General features: G+C 43.1%; 1 protein-coding gene across 3 annotated transcripts in view; it reads right to left on the bottom strand.

The window, feature by feature from the left end:
- ACOXL (acyl-CoA oxidase like) overlaps positions 1–27651 on the bottom strand; it is a 483610-nt gene that overhangs the window by 351777 nt on the left and 104182 nt on the right. For all 3 annotated transcript variants that reach the window (XM_075338173.1, XM_075338174.1, XM_075338175.1), the window contains exons 8-10: positions 21519–21591; positions 14161–14293; positions 4777–4811 (exon numbers count right to left, since the gene is read on the bottom strand). In XM_075338173.1, coding sequence (XP_075194288.1) covers positions 4777–4811; positions 14161–14293; positions 21519–21591 — 241 coding nt within the window. The remainder of the gene's footprint in view (positions 1–4776; positions 4812–14160; positions 14294–21518; positions 21592–27651) is intronic.

Genomic DNA, 27651 nt, shown 5'->3' with positions numbered 1-27651 from the left:
TCACCTTTCTTGATAAGATCTCATGTAGGCCCCCGCCACCCACATACTGGGGATAGACTTCCTGATACGTGGGTGTTTCGAAAAAAAAAAAAAAGTACATTTGGTAAACATGTATCATAGCTAAATTGTTATCGAGCTGCCTACGTCTCACTTACAGAAAGAGAAGAAAATAAAGTGGCTCTTCTCTACTCTTAATGTGGAACAATTTCCTGGCAATTTACAGCTTTGCTTTCATTGCATTTATCAGGCTTAACTCAGAACCTTAAAGTCCGCTTCTTCTTTTTCTACCAATGGAAAATAGTAGTTTGTATACATCTATTTCATTGCATATCTTTCCAGTGAAATAACCAACAAGATAAGAGCCAATGTCAGCCATCAGTGGCTGCACAAAGACGATATCTGCTTCTCATTTCTCATAACTAACAACCATTGTTGCAGAAGTGTATTGAGATTGTACAAACAGGAGTACAAGAAATAAAACCTTGAGGATCTCTTTCAGATAAAACACCACCCCATTGTATAAATGTATATATAGCTATAAGTTTACGGTGGTCAACTCGGAATAAATATTATGGGAGTCCACACAAAATCCACGGAGATATTCTATGGCACCCGCAAAAAAAGGACGCCCTCATTTACCACCAACAAAGCTTGGTTACTGGTTGCTAAGATACTGAGGAATGAGGAAGCGTACTTACGGAATTCACTTAAGAGGGTTATTAGGGACTGTTATTATATTTGTCTATGGCTCTCAGAACTAACTATCTTTCCTGTTGGCTCAGAGCTCCAGTCAGCGATTCCGCTAACATCATGTCAATAGAGCAGCGCCTTCTTTTCTGTGTTGAAGGAGTTTCCCTGATGATGTCATGATGATTGACAGCTGGTTCCTAGCTAACTAACTGCAGGTAGTAGGCTGCCAATCAGGCTAGGGCCACAAAAGCGAGAGCATCAGATGTGATATGCTAATGCAGCCGAGCGGGAACCGAGGCTCAAGTGTGAGCCAAGTGTCCTTATACAGTGATCCAATCCTGCAAGGAGAGGGACGGATTAAACTCTCCATCTCCTCCATTGTCAGCTGAAGTGTATATCGTACTGCACTCGGATGTCATCTGAGTGAAGCCCTATGTTTCACTTGCACCCATAGACTTGTATCTAATCGCAGATCGGAACGGCCCCATAGAGTAACATTGGTCCGAGTGGAATGCGATTTATTTTATCGCATTACTCTCGTCCAATTTTAAATTTTATTCGCAGTGTGTCCTAGGCCTCATAGTGACATCTACAGTGATGCTCCGTTGACAGAGTAGACCAGAAGAGAAAGTGCTGCCCTGTTGACAAAAGGTGAAATGAAGCAGGTTAGTTGCCAGCTGAGGTTGCAGAGTTGTGTGTGTATTAATATAGCAGAGCTGGATGTGGGTTGATGTAGCAGTGGTGTGGGTAGGCATCATACTGTGCAAGGCTATGGACACACTGTTTTTGCTGCAGATGTTCTGCAGCAAAACCTGACATCTTGGCAGTAAAAAAAGCTGCATTTTTTGCGGTCTTCTTTTTCTGCGTCATTTGTCTACAGTACATGTGTAAATGAAGTTAGTTTCATTCACCATAAAAGCAGCAAAAAAAAGGCAGCTATGTTTTCTTCACTCTCATTGCTTTCAAGGTGAATAAAGCAGTAAAAACGCTGAAAGAACTGACATGCTGCTTCTTTAAAAAACATAACAGTTTTCCATTTCAATAAGGAAAAAAAAAGTGTCTATGTGTGAGCAGGAGATTTCTGGGATTTCAGACATTTTGCTGGTATTGTGAAAAGCAGCTTTTTGTTTGCATTCATTTGCATAAAATCAATGGAAAAAAAAACATGCAAGAAAACACTCTGTGTGAACATAGCCTAAGGGGCTTTGTGGTTAGGTTTGGGGAGGGCCGTCATACTGTGTGTGGTAGGCATTGTGGGGGATTCTGATACTGTGTATAGGGGAAGGTACTGTGGGGGAATTATATTGTGTGTGGGGGGCACTGTAGGGGACCACTAATGGGCTTCCCTCAGAGCAATATTTCTGTGTGGGCATGTATAAGTACTGGGCAAGGGAAGGGCTCAGATTTAGTGTAAAATAAGGATTTTAAAAACTGCTGCACTGTGTTCCTCTTTCCATTAATTACATCAGGAGGTAAGGCTACAGATGATGTATAAACAAACAAGGTTGTAGTAGGATTCAGTCCCTTTTTTACACAACAGAAATTGACAAAAATGTAAGTCGTACTTGTGAGAAAATATATCACTTGTTACCAGAAGAAAGGTTAATAAAAATACATATTAGGTTGTTAGTCAGGCAGGCTTTTGCCCTTATCCATATATTGTAATAATGTCACGGTGATTGAGGGAGCGCAGGGGCCAGGACTCCTAGACTGGCCCTCAAACTAGGGAGACCTTGGCTATCCCTTATCTCAGGGTTACCTCTGATGGTGAGGATGTCTGAGCCGCCAGTCTGACCCTGCTCACGACCAGCCATGATCTAATAACCCCCCCCTATCCAGGATATCAGAAATTAACTCCTGCAAGTCCAATCACTAATGAGCAAACCGCTGGTCAACGCCCGAGTCTAACTCAGAAGCACCAGAGAAAGCATTGTGAGGAGTGACAGAGTCTGTAGTCTGAACAGCGTCTGATGTTACGATGACACTCCGCGAGTTTAGAGACAAACACTGTGTGACAAATATCCTGCAAAATACTGTGGGATAAGAAGCAGAAATCACACTAAGTACCTGGGTCAGATTATCTGTTATGAGATGCCCTTTTACACATCTGTTCTTCAAGTTATATAATAACCCTATTCTCAGCTACAAAATTCATAAGCCATTGTGTTCGTCTCTTTTTAGCCCTGACTCTATTTCCCAAACTTTAAAATGTAAACGTTTTTTATCTTATTATAGTAGAATTGCAAATTTACAAATCTATGTAATTAATATACTTGATTACTTTATTTTCCTCCCTTCTCTCCCAAACACTACTCTGCAGTGTTACTTCAATGTCTGGTTTATGCTCCTTTAGAATCTCCTTTCAACTGCTGCTATACAATCAGAGTACAGGAATTGCTCATTCTGCGTATGGGGATGGGGAGCAGAGAGGCTTGTGAAGAGCAAATCCCATTCATAGACGGTTTGAATATAGTCTAGGGATCTGTGGAGCAATTAAAAAGAGCTTCAAAATAAAAATGAACTGGACATTGTAACTGCTGCATAGTGTTTGGGGGAGAAGAAAGTAAAAGAAAGTAATACAGTATATTCCAAAAATTCATAACCGTGCAATGCTTAAAGTAATTGTATTCATCCAACTTAGTGCTATCATTGTAACATTTACTTATTATGCATTACACTAAATATAGCTGCCGACATTATTAATTTACCGCAATGGCAATATCTGTGAAAATAAGTGGTGAGCATAAAATGTACAACTAGCTATATACTATACATAGATTGCTAAATATATTGCCAAACTAACAAAAACTAGTAAAATAAAGTATTTTAACAGAACAGTTTATTAAAAAGTTAAGTACAAACCACACCACTTGAGATGAAACCAAAGAAGATGTTTAAGCCAATCTAGCCCAGTGACCACCATATTATTTACTTTCTGTACTGTTGATCAAGATCGCTGGACTTCAGCATGCTTTAGGCCTAAGTCGCACGGCATGAAAATCAGTGCGAGTGGAGTGCGATAAAAAAAAAAAAATTGCATTCCACTCGGACCAATTCTGGCCTGTGTGTCAGCGCACATGAGCGATTATTTTCTCAGCCCTAATCGGACCGAGAAAACAATCGCAGCATGCTACGAGTGTAATGCGAGACTCTCTCTCTCTCTCACCCATTCAAGTGTATGGTGCGAGAGAAAAATCGCACCACTGCACTCGCAGTGCACCAGTGTACCGCGAGTGCAGTGCAAGAATGGCAATAGCTGGCAACGGAGGAGAGAGGGAGAGAAATCCCTCCCTCCCCTCCTCAGTTTCCTCAGTGCCGGCCCTCCCCTTCTCAGTTCCGGCCCGCTCTTCACAGATGAGGTCCGCTCGCACGGTCAGACCTCAGTCACAGGGACACTCGCATGACACTCGGCTCTGCTGTACTGCCAGTGTGAGCCGAGTGTCATGCGAGGGGATCGCAGTAATCCCCGTGTGGCCCCGACCTTACTATGTTTGTCTACAGTGGTTCATGACACTATGAGCACCTGAACTGGAACTGCTTTGGTGAACAGAGCTGTTCAGTCATCTGCACAAATTGATACATTCTAGGTATTACTATCAAAGGGATTATTTATTTATACAGCTGTAATCACTCCTTCTGCATCTTAACTGACTGCCTACATATACTGTATGCTGCGCAGGGGAGTGATCACAGCGTGCTCATTGTGTAGCGAGCAGTGACTGTAACATTTCCATGCACCACCCGATGACAAGAAGTGAACGGGTGCAGGGAGAATATAATTTCTTTTTCTCTCTGTAGCTGATGTTCCAGTTATAATTTCAATCATGATTGGCAGTGTATTTACATCTCAGAGAACACAAGGCTAAACGAGCGCTGCTGTATATCGGAGATTCGGCAGAGATGGCAGACATTGTTGGCTCGACAGCCATCTAATGGGTATGGTGGGCTTTAGCCATTGCACGGCAACATTAGCAATTGATTGAAAACGCTAACAAAGATGGATATATCATTCTATTTAAAGAAAGAAACACTATAAATTGTATATACAAGACTATCTTAGATTAGCAAGAAGTAATCATTTCTTACCTGTGACTGTATCGAACGGCTATAGTCAGTCCAAGCTGTAAAGATTAATAAACCAATGTTACTTTTCAAACAAAACAGGAGATTTTAAGAGATCCTAAAGTTATTACTTACTTTATAGAAAATTATTTCATGGTATTAAATGCTTTTACCCATTATAGTCAATAACATTGGTTATAGGGTATGGAATTATAGTGCTCGAATACTGGCTTAGTTAACATAAGTGATTTGTGCATATTAAAGGGGTCTGGCAGGGACTAAGGGGTACTTTGCACACTACGATTTCGCAGGTGCGATGTCGGTGGGGTCAAATCGAAAATGACGCACATCCGGCGTCGCAGTCGATATTGTAGTGTGTAAATCCTTTAAGATACGATTAACAAGCGCAAAAGCGTCATTATCGTATCATCGGTGTAGTGTCCGACATTTCTATAATTTAGCTGCAGCAACGGTACGACGTTGTTCCACGTTCCTGTGTGAGAAGCCGCAGGAGCGAGGAACGTCTCCTACCTGCGTCACCGCGGCTCACGCCGGCTATGCGGAAGGAAAAAGGTGGGCGGGATGTTTACGTCCCGCTCATCTCCGCCCCTCCGCTTCTATTGGCCGACTGCCGTGTGACGTCGCTGTAACGCCGCACGACCCGTCCCCTTAGGAAGGAGGCGGGTCACCAGCCCTAGCGACATCGCAGGGCAGGTGAGTGCATGTGAAGCTGCCGTAGTGATAATGTTCGCTACGGCAGCGATCACAAGATATTGCTGCTGCGACGGGGACGGGGACTATCACGCTCGGCATCACAAGCATCGGCTTGCGATGTCGTAGTGTGCAAAGTACCCCTTAAGCGGGCTTTAAACGCTACGAGATCGCTACACCGATCTCGTTGGGGTCACGGATTTTGTGACGCACATCCGGCCGCTGTAGCGATCTCGTTGTGTTTGACTCCTAGGAGCAATTTTGGATTGTTGCAAAAACGTCAATCGCTCCTCGTTGACATGGGGGTCCATTCCCAATTATCGCTGCTGTCGCTTGGGCGAAGTTGATTCTCGTCCCTGCGGCAGCACACATCGCTACGTGTGACGCCTCAGGAACGAGGAACCTCTCCTTACCTGCCACACGCCAGCAATGATTAATGAAGAAGGTGGGCGGGATGTTCGTCCCGCTCATCTCCTCCCCTCCGCTTTGATTGGTCGGCCGCTTAGTTACGTAAATGTTACGCCGAATGAACCGCCCCCTTAGAAAGGAGGCGGTTCGTTGGTCACAGCGACGTCGCCAAGCAGGTAGGTACGTGTGATGGTGCCGTAGCGATAATGTTTGCTACGGCAGCAATCTTCACATATCGGCATAACGATAGGGGCGGGTGCTTTCACGCTCGCCATCGCTAGCATCGGCTAGTGATGTCGCAGCGTGTAAAGCCACCCTTACTCTCTATTCCTATTTGAGTACAGATACACACTTGGCCAAGTGTATGAGTAAAGAGGTTGTTAGGAGGAATTGCTACTAGCCAAAACAAATATTCAATTGACAGTAATCTACAGAGCATCATGGTCTATTATGAATTTATCTGTCAATATGCTCCAAGGGAATCTTTTAATATGTTTTTTTCTACTGTGAGATCAGCATGATGTAGGGGCAGAGATCCTGATTCGAACAATGTATCACTTACTTTGCTGATTGCTGTCATTTTGATAAAATCAAGGCTTCATCTGCTTCAGAGCTAGCAGTTCTCTGAATATTGAGCTTTGATAACCGCACCCCATATCACTGATTGGCAGCTTTCTGTGTACACTGAGAATAGGCAGAAAGCTGCTAATTAGTTGTGGAGGTATTATACAGAGCTCATGAATATGGAAGACTACATGGCAGCAGGTTCACTATTGATAATCTCCTGCAGACAAAACCGGAATTTCATTGAAACTACAGCAAGCAGCCGAGTGAAATACACAGAGCTAGAATCAGGGTCTCTGTCTCTACATTATGCTGCTCTCAGATTAGGTGGCAAAAACCTGGTGACAGATTCCCTTTAATTGGCTGGGGAGCTGACAACCACTGTTGTAAGGTAGGCATACAATTGGATTGATTATGTAGCCCTTTGTTTTATGCTAATGGGTCCTTATTCTGAGAGTAAACCTATCAACAACATCTGCAATTTCTTTGATGCACTTTGGCACATACACTGTGCAGAATTATTAAGCAAATGAGGATTTTAACCTCATTATGTTTTATATGTATCTTTTCTAACTCCAAGCTATAGGATTTGAAGTACCCCAGGGGATGTGTATATGTGCAATGTGATGACATCATCACGCCGGGCCTCTGATGTCCTGTGAGTGACCTGGCATGATGACATCACTATGATGGTCTGCCCGCGTCTTGTCGCCCTCTGTGGACTCCCCAAGATCCATGGCTAGGAGAGTATATGATATTTTTATTTTAATAGAACATGTGGGGGGACAGTGTGGGTACTTCTGTACGGGCATCATACAGTGTGGGGGATACTGAGGGGGCTGAAAACTGTGTGGGTATTACTGCTTCCTCGGTGCATAGAAACTATTATTTATCTCGAAAGACTTCTTTCTAGATGTTATAGTATGTGGACTACATTGTGTGCACAATTATTAGGCAAGTGAGTATTTTGACCATATCATTTTTATCTAGATTTTCCAACTCCAAGCTGTATATACATGAATCCTTATTGGATGAAGCATATCAGTTAATGTGTATTTGAGTAATGAGCACTTGTGTGACCTAAGGATACACCCCCATCCTTTATCAATGTGTACAGAATTCTAAGGCCTTGTGCGCACTCTGCATTTTTTACCGCATTTGTGCACGTTTTTTGGGTGCAGTTTTGCTACCTAAACTGCATGCATTTCCTTCCCCAGCAAATTCTATGAGATTTCAGTTTTTCTGTCCACATTGCAGCTTTTGTTGGTTGCATCTTTGTGGTGACCATAAAGATGCAGCATGTCAATTCTTTCTGCGTTTTTGAGCCCTTCCAGTCAATAGATTTGACTTAAAAAACACACTGGGCAAAAACACGATAAAAAACGCAGTAAAACGTGGTAAAAAATGGATGCCGAGGGTGCATTTTGTTGAGACGAAAACGTGCATCTTTGTGGTCACATGCAGCGTGCGCACATAGCCTTAAGGGGGCTTTACACGCTATAGCCTTAAGGGGGCTTTACACGCTACGACATCGCTAATGCGAACTCGTTGGGGTCACGGAATTGGTGACGCACATCCGGCCGCATTAGCGATGCCGTTGCGTATGACACCTATGAGCGATTTTGCATTGTTGCAAAAACGTGCAAAATCGCTCATCGGTGACATGGGGGTCCATTCTCAAAAATCGTTACTGCAGCAGTAACGAGGTTGTTCCTCGTTCCTGCGGCAGCACACATCGCTCTGTGTGACACCGCAGGAACGAGGAAGCTCTCCTTACCTGCCTCCCGGCCGCTATGCGGAGGGAAGGAGGTGGGCGGGATGTTCGTCCCGCTCATCTCCGCTTCTATTGGGCGGCCGCTCAGTGACGTCGCTGTGACGCCGAACGGACCGCCCCCTTAGAAAGGAGGCGGTTCGCCGGTCATAGCGATGTCGCCGGGCAGGTAAGTATGTGTGACGGGTCTGGGCGATGTTGTGCGGCACGGGCAGCGATTTGCCCGTGTCGCACAACAGATGGGGGCGGGTACCCACACTAGCGATATCGGGACCGATATCGCAGTGTATAAAGCCCGCTTAAGTCAGCTTCTCAAAACTGGGCAAAAAAAAGAGATTTTATGGATTCTGAAAAGTCAAACGTTGCTAAGTCTTATAGGAATCCAACAGTCTTGAAATTATAGAGATATTGGGGTGTGATCACAAAAAAATCAAACATTTTGTTGTAAATAGTCAACAAGGTCGAAAAAAACCTGTTAAGAAAAATTGGGCCTGCACACTTGTAGTACTAAATTAATTTGCAGGTGTCCAAATATGCTTTGTGGTGGATACACAGACATACAACATACATGATATGCATCAGCACACTGTGATTAATGAATACATGCAGTCCAATATTGCTGTAACTGTTAGGCCGGCTTCTCACTTGCAATTTTCTCGCAGTAGTGCAATGCAAGAAATTCTCGCATTGCACTCGGACACATGTTAAACAATGAGGCAGCTCCCATATGCTATTTTTTTCTCAGTCCAAATCGGACTGAGAAAAATCGCAGCAGGCTGCGTTTTGGAGAGTTTCTCGCGCGAGTCTCTCCAATGCAACTCTATGGGAGCGTGAAAAAAAAAAAAGCATGTCACACGGACCGGCACTCACACCATCCTAGTGACATTCGTTTTTCTAAATACATTAATCGCATGTTTCTCAAAACACTGGAAATGAGTGAGGTCTCACAATGTCGGTCAATTATAGAGATGGACCGACATTGTGAGACCTCACTCATTTCCAGTGTTTTGAGAAACATGCGATTAATGTCAGTCGGTCTCTCCCTCTCGGTTTCTATTCTCTCTCTCAGTCTGTCTCTCTCTCTCTGTCCATGTCGGTCTATCCCTCTTCCCCCTCTCCGATACTGACTGATCCCTGATCACCGGTGCGGCGCTGCACGACGTTCATACTGCTCCGGCGGCTTCTCCTCTTTTGAAAAATCTGGCCGCTCATTATTCAATCTCGTATTCCCTGCTTTCCCAACCCACCGGCGCCTATGATTGGATGCAGCCAGACACGCCCCCACCGCTGAGTGACAGCTGTCTAACTGCAACCAATCACAGCTGCCGGTGGGCGGGTCTATATAATGCAGTAAAAAAAAAAAATAATAATTTATAAAAAAAAACTGCGTGCGGTTCCCCCCAATTTTAATACCAGCCATGGTAAAGCCACAGGGCTGCAGGCTGGTATTCTCAGGATAGGGAGCCCCACGTTATGGGGAGCCCCCCACCCTAACAATATCTGATCAATATTCTTATCTGGCATCTATCCTGAATCATATTGCAAAGAATTGTTAAAAATCCACTTGTGACTTTTAGGATCGCTACTTCCAATAGGTGGCGCTGCGCTAGAGTTTGTCTCCTTTACTGGAGAGACAATTTGAATATTTCCCAGAGGGGCGTGGGATCTATAAGTCCCCTTACTGGCAGCCAGACTGGCTTGCAAAGTCTCCTTAAGGAGAATAGTGTTCCCCTGTGGTCCCCACATAGCTTTCTCATGAGCCAGAAAATGAAGACATACACCCAAAAATCCTTTATTTGAAATAAATAACAAAAAAAACAACCTCTTTCACCACTTTATTCACGACCCCAAATACCCTTCCATGTCCGACGTAATCCACAGAGGTCCCTTGACGCTGTCAGCTCTGCTACATCGGAAGCTGACAGAGAGCAGTAACAGACCACGACCGCTCTCTGTGAGCTCCCCATAGCGACTGAAGTGAGTCGCGTTATCAGCGATGACACCACTCAGGTTACCCGCGGCCACAGATCTCAGCGGGAGGACTTCAGCTGTGGCCGTGGGTAACCTCAGTGACGGCACCGCTGATAGCGCGGCTCACTGCAGTCACTCAGGGGATTTGCGGTCACCGGTGAGACCTTCACCGGTGACCGAAAATCAGGCCATGCCACACAGACAGAGCCGCGGGATGACAATGAAGTCGGGTGACGTTCATCCGACTTCATTCTGATCGTGCGGCTCTGTCTGTGTCTGCTGTCAGTGGCTATTCAGCTCTGCAACATGGCTCTGTCTGTGGCTGCTGTCAGCGGCCATGTAGCAGAGCTGCATGGCAGATGACAGCTGCTGAGAAAAAAAAGGATCACACACGGATCAGACACACGCATTACACATGATCTGCTAGCCTGGAAACAATTAAAATAAGCATCGCACTTGCATTGCACACTGACCTAACGTGAACTAAAATCGGCCGAGTTTGTTTCATGCAACTCGGACCGATTTTACACGCATAAATGTGTTTCCAGCCTTAAACATGTAAGGTACTTAGAGGGTTTTTTTTTTATTCATCAAAGAGCACAGAAGGCATCACACCAGGTCAAGGTGTACCTAAATTTGGGTGGTCCTGAAACATTAATATCCTACTTCTCCAAGTACCAAAATGAGCCTCATCTGAATGGGGAGTGGAAAGGAAGTCAGGCATAGCTCATATTATTGGAGGTCATGTATTCATTGATGGCAGGGTGCGGACATCTTGTATGTATACATAAGGTGAAATGTCAAGACTGGATTAAGAAATAGCTGAAGACCAATATTTCAAAGGTTTTGTGGACTGATGAGATGAGAGTAAAGGCCCCGTCACACACAGAGATAAATCTTTGGCAGATCTGTGGTTGCAGTGAAATCATGGACATATTGTTCCATTTGTACACAGCCGCAAACCTGGCACTGATTGTCCACAATTTCACTGCAACCACAGATCTACCACAGATCTACCACAGATCTACCACAGATCTACCACAGATCTACCACAGATCTACCACAGATCTACCACAGATCTACCACAGATCTACCACAGATTTATCTCTGTGTGTGACAGGGCCTTTACTGTTGACAGACCACCTGCATGGGCCAGTGGTTGGATCAGTTATGGCACAGACCTTCACTTGGACTGGCTCAGGCATCAGCAAGGTGAAAGTAGGTACTGTACTACTATGGACTGGTATTTTTTTAAAGAAAACCTGTCACCAGTTTTTTGCCCTATAAGCTGCCTCCACCACCATTGGGCTCTTATATACAGCTAACATGCTGTATATAAGAGCCTAGGCCGCTGTGTAGAACATAAAAAACACTTTAGAATACTCACCTAAATCGGTCGCTGCAGTGGATGTGGCTCACATGGGCGTCTTTGTCCTCTGGTGCCGGCGCCTCCTCTTTTGGCCATCTTCGTCCTCCTTCTAAAGCCTGTGTGCATGACACATCTACATCATACACACTCACTGGTCCCGCGCATGCACACAACAATACTTTGATCTGCCCTGCTCAGGGCAGATCAAAGTACGCCTGCTCAGGACCTGAATGCCGGCGAGTGTGTATGACGTCGGACGCGTCATGCACCCCAGCTTCAGAAGAAGGACAACAAAGATGGCCGAAAGAGGAGGCGCCGGCACTGGGGGACGAAGACGCCCATTTTACCCACATCCACCGCAGTGACCGGTTTAGGTGAGTACTAAAAAGTGTTTTTTATGTTCTACACAGCAGTCTAGGCTCTTATATACAGCATACCACCACTGGTGGTGGCTGCAGCTTATAGGGCAAAAGACTGGTGACAGGTTCCTTTTAAAGATGAGCTAAAGGGACATTTTTACGTTGAGAATGGACTCAAATTCAACTCCAAAACCCACTGCCAGTTTTTAGAAGACACGTTTTTCAAGCAGTTCTACAGGAAAAAGTCTGAATATCGATTGATTCATGATTTTTTTGAAAGACATTGCTCCATTCACATGTATCGAAGTCTCCAACACTTGGCTGCCCATAAAGGCTTTAAAAGATCAAAGAATTAAGGGTGCTTTACACGCTGCGACATCGCTAGCGATCTAGTTAGCGATGTGACACGCCAGATCACAGATGCGATCTGCCGAGATCGCACATAGGTCGCTTTTATAGCGCTGGTCACATGTGCGATCTTGGCAGATCGCTAAAGAGATTGCTAGCGATGTCACTGCGTGTAAAGCACCCTTAAGACATGACCCCCTTCATTAACTGACCTAAACCCTACTGAGAACTTGTGGGTCCTTCTTAAAGCAGAGATTTATGGAGAAGGAAAACAGTCAGCCCTCTGATCAGTGTATGTGAGGTTGTGGTTGGTGTTGCTGAAAAACTTGATGGTCAACAGATTACAAAACTGACAGACTTCATGGATAGAATGCTTATGCCTGTTATTGAACAAAAAGGCGTCTATATTTCTTTGAAATGTAAAGGGTGCTTTACACGCTGCGACATCACCAGCGATCTCGTTAGAGATGTAACACGCAAGATCGCATCTGCACCCTTAAGAAATCAATTTAGTAGATTTGAGTTTTTATTGGTTATTATTTTCACTTTAACAAATGAAAATAAAAACATTTGAGATGGAAAAGTTACTCATTTAAATGCATAATATAATTCTACACATTAACAGTTAATAGTTGCCTAATAATTCTGCACACAGATATTCTCTGAAGAAAGACAAAACCTCACGTTTACTTCCTTAAATTTTCAGGTTTCAGGTTTATTAACCTTTTGGATTGACCAACAGCGCTGTAATTGTTCAATAATAAAATGATTCATCAAAAACAACAAATGGTCTATTAATTTGCATAAGGAGAAAACTTGGAGTCTACAGAGATAAGAATAACATTCTATTTTATTTTAAGTACATTTAAAGACATGATTAACAGTGGCACTTTATTTTTACAATTACCTTCATATATACAGTATGTATTCACACACATATGTACACACAGTACTCAGTACTGATTTTAGCCCATGCCTATGGTTTCTTTATGGCCATCCAAAACCACCAATATTACATGTGATCATCTAATGAACTATAATCATGCTTATAATGTATTCCAAATATAAAATGTTATTTGTATATAGCTCTGTGAACTCAAAGTTTATTTCTCATTTGATATGTTAATCGGAATTGTTATGTTACAATGTAATTGTATTATTTAAAAGGGAACCCGTCACCAGGTTTTTCCCTTATAAGCTGCGGCCACCACCAGTGAGCTCTTATATACAGTATTCTGGAATGCTGTGTATAAGTGCCCAGGCCACTCTATGGAACATAAAAAACACCTTTATTATACTCACCTAGAGGGCGGTCCAGTCCGATGGGTGTTGCTGATCTCGGTCCAGTACCTCCTCTCTTCTTGCGAACGCCGTCCTCCTGCCCAGCTCCGTGTGCATGATGCATCCTGCGTCATTCACACAGAGGCCGTCATTGTGATCCTGTGCATGCACACTTTGAGTTGCCCCTCTGAGGGCAGAGCAAAGTACTGTAATGCACAGGCACAAGGAAAGACCCGCGCATGTGCACTACAGTACATTAATCTGCCTAGCTGTGGGCAGATCAAAGTGTGCATGCACAGGATCTCTGTGAATGACGCAGGACACGTCATGCACATGGTGCTGGGCAGGAGGACAGCAATCGCACAAGAGGAGAAGGCACAGGACCAAGACCAGCGACACCCATCGGACCGGACCACCCTCTAGGTGAGTATTATAAAGGTCTTTTTTACATTATATAGCGAGGCCTAGGCTCTTATATACAGTATTCTGGAATGCTGTATATAACAGCTCACTGGTGGTGGCCGCAGTTCATAAGGGAAAAACCTGGTGACAGGTTCCCTTTAATCAATATGCAGATCTGGAATTATATATGAAATACTCTACAATATGTTTTTGTGAACATATACCTTCATAGCTCCTAGAGCCTGAAATGTTAATGCTAATCTTGTTGGTGTGAGAGCAGCAAGCATTGCATTAAACCGGGCACTCTTGTTCTCAATTGGTGAGCTGTATTTGCCATTAGCCGAAACTGAGCCAAATCTAAGGAGAAAATGAAACAAATTTTGCTGAAACAAAATTCACAGTGTCATATTATACTGGCCTATACAAGATATACTTATGGCAAGTTGTGGGTACTATTTGGCCTATTTATCAGTCTCTGGATGTATGCAAAAATGTTAATCACTGTCATGTAGTTAAAATAGTGAGTGAGGAATTTAAACCCAGAGTGATATAAAGTTAAAGAACTGTTCATTATCTAGTGCAGGGGTGGTGAACCTTTTTGCTGTCAGGGGCAATCTGAAATTTTTTACCATCATTTGGGGGCTGCACAACTTGAAAATTACCCTACTATATTTGATCAAATAATGAACTCACTGTGGTGGCTGGAGCTGCTTCTCTTTGGTGCGGTTGTGATATTAGGTGATATTGATCTTTTGCTTCTCACAACTGCTTTACCAGGTTTGTGTCGGCTGGGACTGCTGAGGGCATATACATCACAGGAAACACTGGGGGCACATACATCACAGGAAACACTGGGGGCATATACATCACAGGAGACAATGGGGGAAATATACATCACAAGGGACACTGGGGGCATATACATCACAGAAGATGCTGGGGGCATATACATCACAGAAGATGCTGGGGGCATATACATCACAGGAGACACTGGGGGCATATATGTCACAGGAGACACTGGGGGCATATACGTCACAGGAGACACTGGGGGCATATACGTCACAGGAGACACTGGGGGCATATACGTCACAGGAGACACTGGGGGCATATACGTCACAGAAGATGCTGGGAGCATATACATCACAGGAGAGGGCTAAGAGGAATATACATCACTGGGGAGGCTGGGGTTCGTAGACATCACAGTAGACATTGAAGGCATATACATCACTGGGGAGGGCTGAGAGGAATATACATCACCAGAGAAGCTGGGGGGCATAAACATCACTGGGGGTATATACATCACTAGAGGGCTCCCCAGGCCTGTGTGTGTGCCCTTCTAGCCTCTCCAGGGCTGTGTGTGCCCCTCCTGCCTCCCCCAGGGATGTGTGTGCCCCCCAGCCTCCCCCAGGGCTGTGTGTGCCCCCCCCCAGTGCTGTATATACCACAAGCAATGTTTGTGCCCCCCAACTACTGTATGTCTGTACATAGTTGGGGGCACAAACATTGCTGGTATTACATACAGCACTGTGGGGGGACACACACAGCCCCGGAGGAGGCTGAAGGGGCACACAGCCCTGGAGAGGTTGGAGGGGCACACACAGAGGCCTGGAGGGGCACACACACAGAGGCCTGGGGAGGCTGGAGGGGCACATACAAAGGACTGGGGAGGCTGGAGTGGAACACAGAGGCCAGGGGAGGCAGAAGGGACACGCACAGAGGCCTGAGGAGGCTGCAGGGGCACACACAGAGGCCTGGGGGCACAAACAAACCTTAAGGACGCTGTGGAAGCTGCTCCTTTTCTGTGGGATGAGAGGGAATTGCAGGCTTACCCCGCCTACAAAGTTATCCTCCAGTGTATGCATGGTTGAGCCTAGAATGTATGGGCTCCTGCCAGGTTGGTGGGTGTGCATTGTGCAGAGGGTTTAAAGGGCCAGCAGCCAGCAAGATGCGGCTGCCGCCCGAGCATTGTGGTCCTTGAGAATCTGCCAGGGGGGCGCAAAAAAGGTTATCGTGAACCACATATGGCCCGCAGGCTGGAGGTTCATCACCCCTGATCTGGTGGTTAAAGGGGTTCTCTGAGAAATGTACTAAAATAAATAAATATTACACATTTAAATATTAAACATTTTTCTAAATACCTTTACATACCAAAAAGCTATGCTTTATCTACTAAACTCTGTTAGGATTCCAAGAAGGCAACTGCCAACAATCACACCCAGGACAGAGTTCAAAGGACATGTAGTAGGACAAGCTGCATGAAATATGAAATAGAGGTCAAGTTAGAGCTGCATCCTGTCAGGCATTGTGGATTCACTTTTCCTCTGTTCACTCAACTTGACAGGACAATAATTGTAGTGAAGCAAAGGAGAAGAGAAACAGGTTTCTTTAGCTAACTTAGAATGAACATCCATTGTAGTCAGCCTGACAGTTTTGGTGCATCTGTGTCGTGCTTCACACAGTGCCTCCTACTGTATGTCCTGGCAGCTGCCCATGTTTAAAATCCTTACAGAGTGCAGTAGATAAAGCATACCTTTTTGCTAAATAAAGGTGTGAAGAATATGGCATATTCATACATGCCAATGATCAATATGTCCACACATGCCTGACCTGCATCAACAGGTCACAATATTCAGGATAAAAATGCAATACCAAGATCCCGGAACAAATGGTCAGAGAAAGAAAAAAGTACCTGAGCAGGGCAGACCCTCTGGTGACAAAAGTAATTCAGTTAGGGAAGTTAGTAGGTGATTGTTAGTTTCAGAGAAGCTTCAAAAGAGGACCTCAGACAGCCTGCATCCAGGTAAAAATTACATAAGTGCGATGTGCGTAGCTCGCACAAATATGGCAGGCATATTTCTGTCCTCAGTACCGCTAGACGCACGTAACACATATTTTGCCTTAATTGTGGGATGTGAGTAGCAGCCCATAATTAATAACTAGCTGAGGGAAGACAATAGACAAATCATGTCTCCTAGCTATGTATAGATAAAATTATAAAACATGATGGTAATCTCTTCCACATGGGCCGCTCAAAGGCGGAGATATGAATAAAGCTAACATTTTATAATTTTCTGGAGCCTGAAGACACATCCCATTTAATCCTTGGTTGTTCTTTTATCTTGATCCACGAATCCCATGTCCGTGTGCTCAGTTTTATTAATATATTGGGCCAGAAATCAGCCCACATACCAGATAATTCTGGTATGTGGGCTGATTTCTGGCCCAGAAAATCCAGCTAATGGACTGGGCTTATAGCTAATGAGAAAGTGGTAGCAGACTACCTGGCTGACACAGCCCTGTTTCACTGGGGCTAGTGAAAAGGGTCTGTTGGCCTGTTAGGGTTGTGAGTGAGTGTGGTGTTGCGCAAGAGGTCACTTGGCCCACTCTGTCTCCCTCCCCTTGCCCGCATGGATAGGTGGTGTCAGTGTAACACTGTGCCAAGTTGACTTTTCATACCCCTTGGGATGTGGAATGTCATGTATTGGCGGATGTGACGAGGCCGTATCGCGTGGCCCTGACGTATTAAAGACGTCAGGGTGGGGCTGCAAGATGTAGTGTTGTCACAGCTTGATGAACAGGGGTGGGATCATGGAATGTCTGCGTGACCCACCCCCCCCCCCCCGTTTGTGACAAAAGTAATTTAGAAAAATGTTTAATATTATTATTTATTATAGTGCCATTTAATATTTAAATGTGTATTATTTATTTTATTACATTTCTTTTAGAGCCCCTTTAAGCATAACTTAGATTAAACAATCCATATAAGTAAATAAATATTCTAATGTTTTCTATATTCAAAAATGGTTTCAAATTAAGCTTCTTTCTTCTCACAGAAAAAAAACAAAATAAAAATGAGCATATGAAAATCATAGCAGGTTAATATTTACATAGTTTTAAAGGTTAAGAAAAATATGTTAAATGATGATGAAACAAATGTTTTGAATATTTTTAGCATAAATATGCTCAATTTCTTTTCTTGTTTCATTTTACAGCAAAGTCAAACACTTTATGCTAAGTTTAAAGATTTGTCAGGTACTGTCGGGTCATGCAGATCAGCTCCTATTCTTTTCAATAAGAACTAATGCATTCGGCCACTAAACCATGTATGGATCTACAATATTCCGCTCTATTTAGATGCAGCCACGTCCGGAGATAAAAACACTTGAACGAAGGAGGAGGGTTGCCTGTTGTCGGACCCATAGTGATCGGATGTTGGTGATCCTATCTATGGACGATCAGTAGAAGTGTACTGAAACACATTTGTAAGCACACTGAAAGGTCAAATCTTAAGGCCCCGTCACACTAAGCAACATCGCTAGCAACATCGCTGGTAACGAACAACTTTTGTGACGTTGCTAGCGATGTTGCTGTGTGTGACATCCAGCAACAACCTGGCCCCTGCTGTGAGGTCGTTGGTTGTTGCTGAATGTCCTGGGCCATTTTTTAGTTGTTGCTGTCCTGCTGTGAAGCACAGATCGCTGTGTGTGACAGCGAGACAGCAACAACTAATGTGCAGTGAGCAGGGAGCCAGCTTCTGCAGAGGCTGGTAACTAATGTAAACATCGGGTAACCAAGAAGCCCTGTCCTTGGTTACCCGATATTTACCTTTGATACCAGCCTCCTCCGCTCTCACTGCCTGTGCTGCCGGCTCCTGCTCTGTGCACAGATAGCTGCAGCACACATCAGGCAATTAACCCGATGTGTGCTGTAACTAGGAGAGCAAGGAGCCAGCGCTCAGTGTGCGCTGCTCCCTGCTCTGTGCACATTTAGCTGCAGCACACATCGGGTTAATTAACCTGATGTGTGCTGTAACTAGGAGACTGGGGGCTGGTCACTGGTTGCTGGTGAGCTCACCAGCAACTCGTGTAGCCACGCTCCAGCGATCCCTGCCAGGTCAGGTTGCTGGTGGGATCGCTGGAGCGTCGCAGTGTGACAGCTCACCAGCAACCTCCTAGCAACTTACCAGCGATCCCTATCGTTGTTGAGATCGCTGGTAAGTTGCTTAGTGTGACTGGACCTTTACTCCTTAGATTAATCTCTTTTTCATATCTATAGCAGCAGTAAAAAGCATTTACAAAAATAACTAATAAATCTCAACAACCTATGAGAAATTCACAATTTTTTATTTTACCAATTGTTTAATGAATTATATGTGTATATACTAATTTAATACTTCACTTATTTTGATAGCAAAGTTTCCAGAAGTATAGGCTATTAATATGGAATCCACTATTTGTGGATTAGAAGTAGGTGATCTATTGAAGGCATGTAATTTGGATTGTGGGGCATGTACCCTGGGGCAGAAAGTATTGATATAATTGGGGACACATACAGGTGGCATAGACAACTGCCTCTGCTCAGCTCCCATTTCCCTATATCTAGCTGCTCTCCTGCCCAATGCAGCAGTGTAGTGCCCCACTCTTTTTGGCTCCCTTCTACCCTACTTCACGTCATGGTGCAGTCTCATCTATTTGTGACGACAGCCCGGAGGACCACTGAGGACATATATTCTGGTCACAAACAAGTAAGTCACCAACATTATAGTAACCATCATTTCTTTGTCACTTCGTTGGCGGACAAAGGAACCGAATGGGGAGGAGTCAGTTTTATTCTAAGATGTATCCTGAATGTCAGCCTCTAGGTGGCAGCATATTAACCCATGGTACCTGTGGCCCCCAATGAAGGCTATAAGAAAGATACCAAATAAAAAATGCTAATTAAAGTAGCAATCTCAACATGTTTCACTGCAACATTTGGCTTCATATATTATGCATTATGTGGATAAATTCCTTTAGTGTTTCAAGCATAAAGACAAAGTGTAGCATAATTAGTACAATGTTGGCAGTCTAGTAATTCTAAATTCTAAGCATTACACATACAGTTCCCTGAAATTACTTTTTTTTTTTTTTTAAATATTGTGAACCCCCATTCATAAATTCATATTAGTTTGTTCAGACCACCATGATATGCAATTTACAGCCAAATCTGATTTTTGGATTTTTCTCTAGTGGGAATATTTCTGAGAGTCACACATACTGGATGTGCGGTCTATGTGTATTCAGGGTGCTTAGATCATTAGCTCATATATAAGCATCTTCTGTTCTGCACTTATTTCCTCTTTATGAACTATCCAGCTTTTTTACAGCTGTTTTTTTCAACCCTCCTTGAGAATGTAGCTGCCGTCTCCTCTTTTGTGTTCTGTGCACAATATCCTCCCTGCTAGTAGTGCAATACTTGGACATTAGAATGGGGACTAACATTGAGAAGGGAGAGCAGAGACAGCTTTCAGAACCAGAGGCAGGAACTCTGATGGACTTGTATCAGTTTTGCAATAGTACTCACATTCGGCAGCAGCAAAATGGAAGGAAATTTTAAATAAAAAAACATTTCAAAAGACACTTAATTTTTGCTTTTAGGAAATAAATCAATAATAAAAAATGTGTGGAAGAGTGCACAGCATTTAAATAGGTTTTCCCACAAATAATATTCATTTTACAGTTGATTTTATTCAATAGATCTTATAATAATTTATACAATTGGATATATTTAAAAAAAAAAATGTTCTTGTGCTAAGACAATCTTACATATGTGTCCCTGCTATGTGCTGAGTGATTGCTGTTTCTAACTGCACGGAACATGGTCTGATCATACTCTTGGGTCGGGGAGGAAGTAATAAAGTATACAGACATTACAGCTTGGGATCAGAAATTATTCTATGACATAATTTTTTTTTTTTTTTTTTTTAAATACAGGCAGGGAAATGCTTCACCTCAAAAAGAAAAAAAAAAATCAGATATGATCCCATTGTGTGCTATTTTTATACTTTATTCTGCTTTCTTCCCGGCCCAGGAGTTGTCGTATGATCAGACCATGTCCTTGTCAGGTCAGACACGGCCATTACACAGCACACAGCAGGGGCACATATACAAGATTATCTCAGCACAGGGACATTTTTCTTAAAAAAAAAAAAAAAAAAATCCTATTGTATAAATTATTATTATTATAAGATCTATTGATTAAAATCAACTTTGAAATTAACTTTGTTCGTGGGAAAACCCCTTTAAAGCAACAATACAATATTATTGTTAAAAAAAACAAAAACAGTTATAGTAGTACATGACCATGAAGGAGATAAGAATTTTGAATTACATCAATATCGTTGTAGATTAGTTATCTATAAAAACAGAAGCAAAGAAAAGAAAAGTTGGTCATAGAAACCAATCAGATTGCTTCTTTAAATTTCAGTATGTCTCCTACAACTTAAGACCTGAAGTTGAAATGATTGGCCGAGAACTGGAAAGAGCGCACTTGTTGACTGTACATGCTCAAGTCACTCATAGTGCATAGATGCTCTTATGAGCTCATTGTTGCCAGTTTCATAAAAGGACAAATAGACTACTACATCAGAATCAATTATAACAACAGTTTTAAAATTATATTACTTAGCCAGTAAAATATCAAAACAAAGAGACCAACACCGCTTCCTCCTGGTTCATATTAACTCCGAGTCATTTTGACATGTAAGGGAACTTTTCCTAACCACATGTAACTTGTGCCAAATTGAAATCACTGTTGATGTACTAACTTGTCCAGCAGGTTTTCTCTTGGGATCCGAACTTGATTGAATGTCAGAATACCATTGTCTACCCCATGAAGACCTTTCATCAGAACAAAAGATAAAAAGGTCACTAAGTAAAATACAAAAGCTGTTCACATTGGAAAGGACATGACAAAGTTCAGAAATAACTAAAATTTACCATCATTTAGGAGTTTTTGATGTACATTAGTAACATATTCTGGCTTTAAAAAGTTTTAAACATGGAAAATAAGAAGTTACTAATATAAAGGGATTCTGCACACCCCTTCCTGAACAGAATACATAGATACATAACCACGTAGATAAACAGTACATGGATTGTAAGCTTACCACGCTTGATGATCATATCCCAATTATACAAGGAAGATCATATCCCAATTATACAAGGAAGACCTGCTTACCATTCACATCTGAGACCTTATAACACTAATGAATCACATGACAACGGTGAGGTAAAAGGGCTAATTGGGCACAATTTGGCCATTTTCACTTAGGGGTGTACTCATTTTTGTTGCCAGCGATTTAAACATTTAAGGGGTTTTCCCACAAACAAAGCTACTTTTAAAGTACATTTTATTCAATATATCTTGAAATATTAATAAGATCCACAATTTGATGCGTTTAAAAAAAATAATGTTCCTGTGCTGAGATAATCTTATACATGTGCCCCTGCTATTTACTGAGTAATGTCTGACCATACAGGGATATGGCCTGATCATTCCATGTCTGCTGTTCTGGTGAGGACGCAAAAGAGAGTATACAGACAGTATAGGATGGGATGACAGCTGATTCTTTTTGTGAGGTAAAACATTTCCCTGCCTGATTTTAAATAATGTGTTACCTCAAAGAAAGAATCAGCTGTGATTTCATGCTGTAATGTCTGTGTATTGTTTTACTTCCTACCCTGCCCTGAAGTGGTGGTATGATCACATCATGTCCGTTTACGATCAGACAAGGCCATCACACAGCAGGGACACATGTATAAGATTATCTCTGGACTGTTTTTTTTTTTTTAATTATACCCAATTGTGGAACTTATATTTTAAGATCTTGTTGATTAAAATATATATTAAAATTAACTTTGTTAGAAAAACCCTTTAATCGCTGTGTGTTGAGTTGTTTAGAGGGCACACCAAATTTACAGTTATAATAATATTTATTCATTTATATAGCGCTGTTAATTCCACAGCACTTTACATACATTGGCAACATTATAAAAGCTGACTACTTTACATTGTATCATGTCATATCTTCAGTGCTTCCCCGTGAAAAGAATAAAATATTTACAAAAATTTGAGAGGTGAACTCACTTTTGTGATATACTGTATATATACATATACACATACAATTTATGTTTCCCTTCATTCTAGTGCCATGAAATTATACACTCTCATGGATACTTACCCTAGTGGCACTAATTTAAAGGGAACCTGAAAGGACCAATAACGCTACTATAACTGCAGATATACGGCTAATCTGGAGGTTAATAGCAGTATGAAGGTGCCTGGTCACTCCAGTGTACTGAAAGTGCAGCACCCTGGTAGCCAGCGGCTTTAAGTCATGCAGGTGTGCTCACAGCAATCAGTGTCACCGCTCACAGCGCTGAGAGCAGCAACTGTAAGAACGCCCTGGCACTGACTGACAGCCAGCTGTGCAGTACATCAGTACATCTTCATAACATTATTAACTTGCAGATTAATCCTGTACCTGCAGGTTGATAGCATTATCGGACATGACCGGTTCCTTGTAACTAACTATCTCTATCCCACACATCCATTGTCCAACTGCTTGCATGAAAATGTAAATGACTTTGTTAATCAGAAAACAAATTTTACAACGTCATAATATTCTGAGTCGGCTGAGTAATCCTTTAGTAAGTAAAAGACAGTAATGCAATTTTCCAGATAAGTGGGGGCTCCATGTAGCCTAAGAGTAGCACAAACTACGAACAGGAGATGCAGGTCTCATTGAACTCAATGAGTTCACCTGAGGTGAGGTCACTGAGTTCAATAAGTTTACCTGAGGGGAGTTTACCTGTGGTCACAGGTGGGTTACCATGGGAACCTCTAGCTGTGACTGCAGCTAAACTTAGTGATGTCACTGCCCACAGCTGCAGTTCAGTCAGTGACTGCTTGAAGCCGCAGCGGGTGGTCATGTTATCTAATGTGCCTGTGCGCTGCTACTTCAGGATGTAGCAGAACCAAATTCATCGTTGGACCTTATGTGTATTACATCAGACCTGGGCGTTTGAGGGTTTTAATATATTGGAGTAAGGAGGGCGTTTTTTTGTATTTTATTTCAAATAAAGGATTTTTTCGGTGTTTGTTTTTATTTATTTTTATTTACAGGATTAGAAATGGGGTGGTGGTCTCAGACGCCTACCCATTACTAATCTAGAGTTTAATGGCAGCTGTGAGCTGTCATTTAACCCTGATATTACCCCAATTGCTAACGCACCAGGGCAATTGGGATGAGCCAGGTAACGGGCTGGAATTGTCGCATCTAATGGATGCGACCATTTTGGGCTGACTGTGGCCTGATTTTTCAGCCCAATAACCATGGGCTTCCCCAGCTGGACAATACCAAACCCCAGTTGTCAGCTTTATTATGGCTGGGTATCATAATTGAGGGTGGGCGCACACCGTTTTTTAAAATTACTTATTTAAAAAATTAAAACAAAAGCTGCATATGCTGCCTCTTATTTTGATACAGAGCCAAGATAAGCACAGGGCTGGGGTCTGCGGCCTGTAGCCGTCTGCTTTATCTGCGGTGGGTGTTACAATATGGGGGATTCTACACAATTTTTTTTTTTAAATTTATTAATTTTTACACCACTATAAGGACGCAGACAGCATATGTGATTCCAACCAATCACAAATGCTGTCACACAGGGTGGGGGCATGGTTTACAACCAATCACAGACGCTGGGACTGACAGTGGGCATGGGAAGCAGTGAATATGTATGAGAGTTAATGAGCGGACCCGGAAGCAATGTGACAGCCAACTGGGAGACTCAGTAAGTAAAACTGTCCTGCTTTGCAGCCTCCTTAGCCTTTTCTACCACTATTTTACAGCACAATGTTCGGGTCCCCATATACATTATATGAGGTTCGGCGTCTGGGCAGGTGTTAGGGTTCAAGTCTGGTCCTGAACCAGACTTTTTTTTTTAGTCCTGCCAGACTCGCCGAACCCAAACATTTGCGGGTTTGCCCATCTCTACCCAAGAGTTCTAGGACTACAACAGGGAATGATCAGCTACACTGTCAAAGAGTAGCGAAAATCCACCAGTGCATGTCTTACCATTCCAATCAAGTTATTTTGTTATCCTACTGATAACATATAATGGAGATTTTCTAAGCAAAATTTCACCAAAATTCTGGGTTAATTTAAGCCCCCCAAAAATTTCTCACAGGTCTTTGACCACTTATTCTAATTTGTTTGATTAGAGAATGTCACCTTGTGAAGGGGGAAAAGTGAGAATATGTGGTCAAAAATGCATCGCCATGAACCACATTTGCCAAAATATTATGGTCACAAAGTCAGCCAACTAAGGGTACTTTCACACTTGCGTTGTGCGGTATCCGTTGCAATCCGCCGCCTTGAGAAATTACGGTAACCGTTGCAGGAAGTAGTTTATTCCTCATAGGCTTTAATTAAGGGTGGATTGCAACGGATGGTCTTGCGTTGCATCTGCCAGCGGCGCATCAGTTGTTTTGTCGGTGACCGTCAGGCGGAAGGAACGCTGAATGTAGCGTTTTTTGTTGCCGTAAAAAAAAAGCACTCCGCAGGATTCTGTCGGGATCCGTTAAGAGGCATAATGAATGTCTATGGTGCTGGATTCCGTCGCCATGCATTTGGCGATTGATTCCAGTGCAGGATTCAGTCACGTTCTACGGAGCAGCAGAATGTTCTAAATATTTTAAAATCACTCTTGGTCTCTCCCTCTCTGTCTGTCGGTCGGTCTCTCTCTCTCGGACGGTCGGTTGGTCTGTTGGTCGGTCTCTATCTCGATCTGTCGGTCTCTCCCTCTCACCCCCTCTCTCATACTCACCGATCACCGGCGTGGCGCTGCACGGCTGTCACACTGCTCTGGTGGCTTTTCCTCTTTTGAAAATGCCGTCCACTATTATTCCATCTCATATTCACTGCTTTCCACGCCCACCAGTGGCTATGATTGGTTGCAATCAGACACGCCCCAACGCTGTGTGACAGCTGTCTCACTGCAACCAATCACAGCCGCCGGTGGGCAGGTCTATATCGTGCAGTAAAATAAATATTTAACAAAAAACGACTTGCGGTCCCTCCAATTTTGATACCAGCCAAGGTAAAGCCACACGGCTGAAGGCTGGTATTCTCAGGATGGGGAGCTCCAATTTATGGGGAGCCCCCCAGCCTAACAATATCAGCCAACAGCCGCCCGGAATTGCCTTATTCATTAGATGCGACAGTCCCGGGACTCTACCCGGCTCATCCCGAATTACTCTGGTGCAGTGGCAATTGGGGTAATAAGGAGTTAATGGCAGCCCATAGCTGCCACTAAGTCCTAGGTTAATCGTGGCAGGAGTCCATGAGACACCCCCAATGATTAACCTGTAAGTGAAAGTAAATAAACACATACATCCGAAAAAATACATTATTTGTAATAAAAAAAACACCCTCTTTCACCACTTTATTAATCCCCAAATACTCCTCTAGGTCCGACGTAATCCACACGAGGTCCCACGACGCTTTCAGCTCTGCTACATGAAGCTGACAGGAGCGGCCGTAGAACACCGCCACTCTCTGTCAGCTCCACGCTGCAACTGAAGTGAATCGCGCTGTTAGCAGGGACATCACAGAGGTAGTGCCGATGTGTACGGTGATGATGGGTACGGTAGTGCCGGGGTGTGTGCGGTTATGCTGGGGGCGGTAGTGCCTGCGTGTGTTCGGTGATGATGGGGGCGGTAGTGCCTGCGTGTGTGCGGTGATGATGGGGGCGGTAGTACCGGGGTGTGTGCGGTGATGATGGGTGCGGTAGTACCGGGGTGTGTGTGGTGGTGGTGGTGATGGGGGCGGTAGTGCCTGCGTATGTACAGTGATGGAGGCGGTAGTGCCGGGGTGTGTGCAGTGATGATGGGTGCGGTAGTGCCGATGTGTGCAGTGATGATGGGGGCTCTCTCTCTCGGGTAAAGAAAACTAACGCAACGTGTTATTTCACAGGAATCCGTTGCCTTTATTATCACACTATTTACAACGCATCCATCACATGCGTCACACAAGGCATTGTGACGGATGCCAAACGACACAAGTGTGAAAGTACCCCAAGAGGTATGAACTGAGACTGAAGATACACAAAAGTATCAATCAGCTGGAGACACTGATAATTGTGTGCCATTTTAAGGCCGTCAGGTCTAAAATTCCACAGTCTGAAATTAGGCAGGACTAATAAGTCTTCGACAACAAGTATCATTTATCAAATATCTCTATCAAATAATCAATCACAACTTATCTTTCATTTTTCCAAAGTAGTCTGAGAAATAGAAGCTATATTGTGATTGGATGTATGGGGTAACAAAACACAATATCTAGACAGTTTTGACAAATGAGAACCATTAACATTTTCAAAGTAAACCTGTTTTATCCTCCATTCTTGACAAGTGAAAATCAATAAAAAAAATAAACTATTACAGTGAGTAAATTCACATCTTATCAACTTTGCCAGTGATTTGGGTGGAAAAGCCCTAACGACCAATGGATCCTAGACAACAGATGGTAGTTAGTTGACGTGTCTGGGAGAAAATATCTGTCATGGCAACGTCTCATGAAAATCATGCACGTATGATCAACACAAGTGCCTAATTCATGTGCAAATTGTCTTTGGGACCTAAAGTGATGTAGTCATAAGAGTTGTTAGTATTATTAACACCATCTGGTGGTCCTTGATAGCAAACCTCTTTAGGTCTGGTAAATATTTAAAATACACACAAGCAGCCAGTCTTGACTTATAACTATGCATTCACTATAAAATAATTATATTAGGAAGATTAAAATTAAAAAAAAATAAAAATAACTAAAATAAACTACCCTCCTTTTACTTATTCTATCTGAAATTACTAACCAAAGGGTTCCTGACACGGGGGTG

The sequence above is a fragment of the Anomaloglossus baeobatrachus genome, chromosome 3, assembly GCF_048569485.1.
Source record: "Anomaloglossus baeobatrachus isolate aAnoBae1 chromosome 3, aAnoBae1.hap1, whole genome shotgun sequence".
In the NCBI taxonomy this organism is placed as follows: domain Eukaryota; kingdom Metazoa; phylum Chordata; class Amphibia; order Anura; family Aromobatidae; genus Anomaloglossus; species Anomaloglossus baeobatrachus.
This window is presented reverse-complemented; position numbering and strand designations above follow the sequence as displayed.